Here is a 4,955-nt window from a genome sequence, read left to right on the forward strand (position 1 = left end):
ATGCTATGAGGAATATAAAAACAAAATGAAAAATGTTTTTATTCAAGGCATAACTCAGTAGTTTATATGCTCATCTGAATGTTGTCCATTTGTGAAAGGACAGCATGCAGTCTTTTTATTTACTGTATATGCATTCACTTGACATACACTTTTATGCAAAGTAAATTACAGTGCATTCAAGATTTACATTTGTTATTATCTGTGATGACATTTCTAGCACCAAACTCTAGCAGTCAAGCTTTAGGAATTATGCCATAAACTCAAGTTTGCATATTTGCATTAAGTGTTGCAAATCATTTATCATCGAAGTGCAATACACTTTTTTACAGTGTATATATACAGAATTTGCTAAATTTTATATATTTATATATATATATGTATATGCTATATTATATTATGCTATCCATTCTTTTTAAAAAACTAATTATACTTTATGATTTCACAATAAATATGTAAGCATTAGCAAAGATGTCTAACTTACTAAAAAACAAAAACAAAAAAAAAACATTAACAGCAAGATTAGAAGCCTTTTTTTCTCACTGTTTGGTTGAATTGACCTTTACAATAAGTAATTTACATGCAAAAAGCCTTTTCATGTGATTATAAAAAAGTTTATCTCGAACACCATAAATCAGCGGGGTAAGCAGTCGTGGTAATAAGTTTGTTATAAGGTAATTAGGAATGGTCACTTTTTTCAGATCATCTCGTGAAAGTTGAGCAGAAATCTTGTCTATGATACCAGTAATGTAGGACAACATACAGAGCAGAAGCTGTGCTCCATGTAACAGGATTGTGCTTTGGGCCTTTTTTGCTGAGGATTTATCAGCGGAGGCCCTTCTGGCCACAATCAGCACTTGGCAATATGTGAATACAAGGATTACCCACACAACAGATAAGTACAGACTATTCTTTACTTTGCTCAGTTCTTCACTGTATGGTGTGTTATACACACTTGTTGAACTACAAAGGGTACTTGTAGTAAAGACAGATAAAGTACGAAAAATTACTATGATAATCAAGTCAATCAATCCAGGTAAAACACTGACACACCAAATCAGAGCGATGAGGATGTATGTCCTGCGCACTGTGCAGATCTGATGGTGATGCAGTGGTTTGCAGATGGCAATGTAACGCTCAATGGCCATACCAGCCAAAGTCAGAGGAGTGTTGTTATAAGAAGTTGCAGCTACTATTAGCAGGGTGACACAGAATGGGAAAGGAACCCTCGGCCATGCATAACTCATTACAGAAAGAGTTACACTGAAAAAAACCATGAGCGAATCATTAATAACCAAATTAATATATAAAATATATCTTGGATCATTGTAGAAAACTGAACTCCTAAAGAATGTAAACACAAGCACTCCATTGATGGAGTTAATTATGATCCCAAAAAGAACAAAGATGAAACTTCTGACAACACTTTCCATATATCTGTCTTGGGTGCTGTTTTGAATCATTGTAGAGCTCAATGTCCTTTTGCAGTTGTAAAATATGACAGTCCAAAGTCCACAAAGCATGAAGTTGATATTCCAAAGATTTTTTCATGTGTCACCTGGCAACACAAGTTATTATGACTTAAATCCAAATGTATAAAATCACCTTATTAGGCAATTTCCTAGTCAGTATAGCTCCAGAGGTAAACTGAGCAGTTTATATACACATTTGAAAAGAGAACGAGGGAGGGAAAGAGATTGAGTGAGTGAGTGATTGAGTAAGTTTTTTTTTTTTCTTTGACCACATGCTACAGCTACTTAACCAAATAAATATGTGGACATAAACAACTGATTTAGAATTTGAATTGGATACTATATGGTAACCATGATGTTTGCAGGTAAAACATATTCTAGCTTTTGTTGATCATGGATCAACATTACTGTCCAAAAATATATGTCATGATCTCAGTGGGGTCTGAGGCCTAGTCCACACGGACACAGGTATTTTTATAACCGGAGTTTTTCCTCCTGCGTTTAAAAAAAAATCGTACTCGGTTACTAAACGTAACCTCGGTTCTCTCTAGAAGAGCGAACGAGTACTGCGTCTTAGCTAAGACGCTACGGGAAAAGTCTCTTTTCACGAAATACTGAAGCAAAAAATTATCCTTAATTTTTTATTTTTGTAAAGCGCATTTGCAGCAGTACACAGCCATAGGCGAGACGGCTCGTTCGCTCATTGGCTTGCTCTGCGGCAACTGCACAGCCTATCGAGCGTAGGCTGATGCAACATCAGACCAATAAGGGCGCTTCGCGCCCTTCTTGCCACTTCCCGCCGAAACGGGGGTGGCCCAACCTATAAAAGGAGCTCGAAAAGGCTGACTCACCTGATTTATTTCATCGCCGAAGCGAACCAGAGTGAATCGTGCGCACGACACTGCAACCGGCGTTTCTGAAAATGCTCACCCTGGCCGTAGTTTTAAAAAATGTTCGGTTTCGGTGTCCTGAAACTGCGTTTTCATGTGGACGAAAGTCACGGTTATAAAAATACCCGTGTCCGTGTGGACAGGGCCTGAGGCTTTTTCTGTCCTGGAGCACATGATTAGGTTTTTCTGACTTGCCAGGAGTTTCACTATTCCCGCTATGTTTTCTCTGCCCCTCTTGTTATCCCTGTTAACGTTTTCTCCCTCACCTGCACCCTGTCTTACGCTGATTATCTTCCCTTTATCATGCCCTTGTGTTTGCTGTCTTGTTACAGTCCGTAAGCGTTGTTAAAGTAAAGCTTTCTCCTCGCTAGCCATAGTTTGCTGACTCTGTTTTTGTATTTTCTCCCTGCCTTGCCTCTCGTATTCAGTAGCCCACATCTAAGACTCAGAGGCATAGCAATAGGGCTGGCAAGGCAGGCAATTAATTGCCTGAGGCCCCACACTTTGAGGGGACCCCCGACAGCTTTCCTTTTGAACAATCGGAAATGTCATTATTAATAACATGGAGCAATATATCTGACATTTTCAAAGTGGAAAAAGGCAAGAGGAGGAAAAGAGAAAACATGACATCGGTACATGATGGAATTAAGATTGACATAAGATGAATTACAGGTTGTCAAGTCAAATGCAAAGTATATACTGTAAATAAATAGCGAAAGGATAAAGCATAAATAAAAAATAATAAATAAAAATAACTGCAATAAGTTCTCAGCCAATCGAGGTGAGGGGCGGATAATCGAAAGCTCAAGGAGAAAAGTCAATACTGTGATGAGACAAGACGTTCACAAGCTCCACAAAACTGACAAGCCGGACATGTGAAAAGTGCACAGATGGTCAAAACACCATCGAATCCTGGAGGGGCAGCCGTTGAGAACTTTTAAATTCGTTTCACTTCTGTGAATTGAAGAGAAGACGCCAATATAGTGGCTTATACAGGGATCAGTTAATGGCGCAGCAAATTGTTCTCGGTTACTAATGTAACTTCGGTTCCCTTAGATACCGAATGAGAACTGCGCCGTATGCCGTTTAGGCTAAGGTGCTATGGGGAAAAGTCTTTTTTCTCTGATTTCTGAAGCCGATTTTCGATGAAACTGCACCACCATTGGTTGAACCAATGGCGCGCGCAAACCTATGGTGAGTGAGCCCGCCCGAACCCACCAAAAGGGGGGGGGCATCAGTTTATATAAGCGGCCATCTCACCCAGGCAAACTGATTTAACTAGACTGAAGCGACAACATGAGGTGTCCTTGCATATAGCATGGCAAAGTACGCAGTACTCTGTCCGTATCTAAGGGAACCGAGTTTACATTTGTAAATAAGTATGTTCTCTTTCGATACTATACTCATACTGCATCGTAAGCTGTTTAGGCTAAGATGCTACGGAGACAATACAATCACATTGTGCTTGTAACAAATACGTAAAGTATCCCAAACCAATCAGGGATGTAGTTACATCAATCATCTTGCTGACCTCCTACAGTTCAGGTACCAAGGAGCCTGAGAACGTGTAAGGGACTTAAGCTAACACTAAGGACCCAGACACAGTTGGGGTCCTAGGCAGGACAACAAGCAAAAACCGACCATAACGGTGTGCTTATACTGACAGGACCTGCATTTGTAACGCAGGAATATCCAGGTTGTAGAACCTGACAAATGTGGATGGTGAGGCCCACTAGATCATGCCCATGAGGAGTCCATGCTCCTTGTTGAGTGTGCTCTAACTCCTATTGTACATTATAGCCCAGAGGATGAGTAGGCGACATCTATCGCATCCACTATCCATCTGGATAGCCTAGGCTTCGAGACCGAAAGACCTTTGGTGCGGCCTCCGAAGCACACAAAGAGCTGTTCCCACTGTCGAAATGAGGCGGAACGGTCAATGTAGGCTCTTAAGGCCTTCGGGATATACCCGTGCCTTAGCTTCAGGATGAACTTGTAGTCGCCAGGCCTGAATTCAAGACAAGAGGGCTCTCTCAGGGCAACTTAAAGTCTCCTACTTGCTTAACTGATGCTAGTGCCACTAACAGAGCAATTTTCAGTGACAGAGAACATAAGTCGGCAGTCTGAAGCAGTTCAAAGGGTGGCTTTTTGAGGCCCCTAAGAACCATGGATAGGTCTCATATGGGCATCGTGAAGGGGGGAGGAGGGTTAAGCCTTCTGGACTGCTTTAGAAAATGAAAAACCAAGTTGTTCTTACCCCCAGACTGCCCGGCTAGAGGAGCATGAGAGGCTGTGATAGCCGTAACATAGACTTTAAGGGTAGAGGTAGTGGGTCCCCCATCCATTAAGTCTTGGAGGAAGGACAATATCTGAGATATGTCACAAGTAAACGTGTTAGCCCTGGACTGTGCACCAGGTGGTGAAAACCGACCATTTAAGGCTATAGAGGTGCCTTGTTGATGGAGCTCTATCCTGTAATATGGTATTCATGATGCTCTTTGTGAGGTCTACCGACTCCTGTCGAGAGGACATATATGGAGAGCCCACAGCTCATTTGCTTGAGAGAGGGGATCCGCCATGGCTCCGCTAGGCTCCT

At 41.4% G+C, this 4,955-nt stretch overlaps 1 protein-coding gene across 1 annotated transcript; it reads right to left on the reverse strand.

The window, feature by feature from the left end:
• Positions 1-536: 536 nt before the first annotated feature.
• LOC132091016 (odorant receptor 131-2-like) lies at positions 537-1,520 on the reverse strand. The gene has a single exon (XM_059497802.1). It carries the CDS (start codon positions 1,518-1,520, stop codon positions 537-539), a length of 984 nt encoding a protein of 327 aa, XP_059353785.1.
• Between the last annotated feature and the right edge of the window lie 3,435 nt (positions 1,521-4,955).

This window comes from Carassius carassius, chromosome 17, assembly GCF_963082965.1.
Source record: "Carassius carassius chromosome 17, fCarCar2.1, whole genome shotgun sequence".
NCBI classification, from domain to species: domain Eukaryota; kingdom Metazoa; phylum Chordata; class Actinopteri; order Cypriniformes; family Cyprinidae; genus Carassius; species Carassius carassius.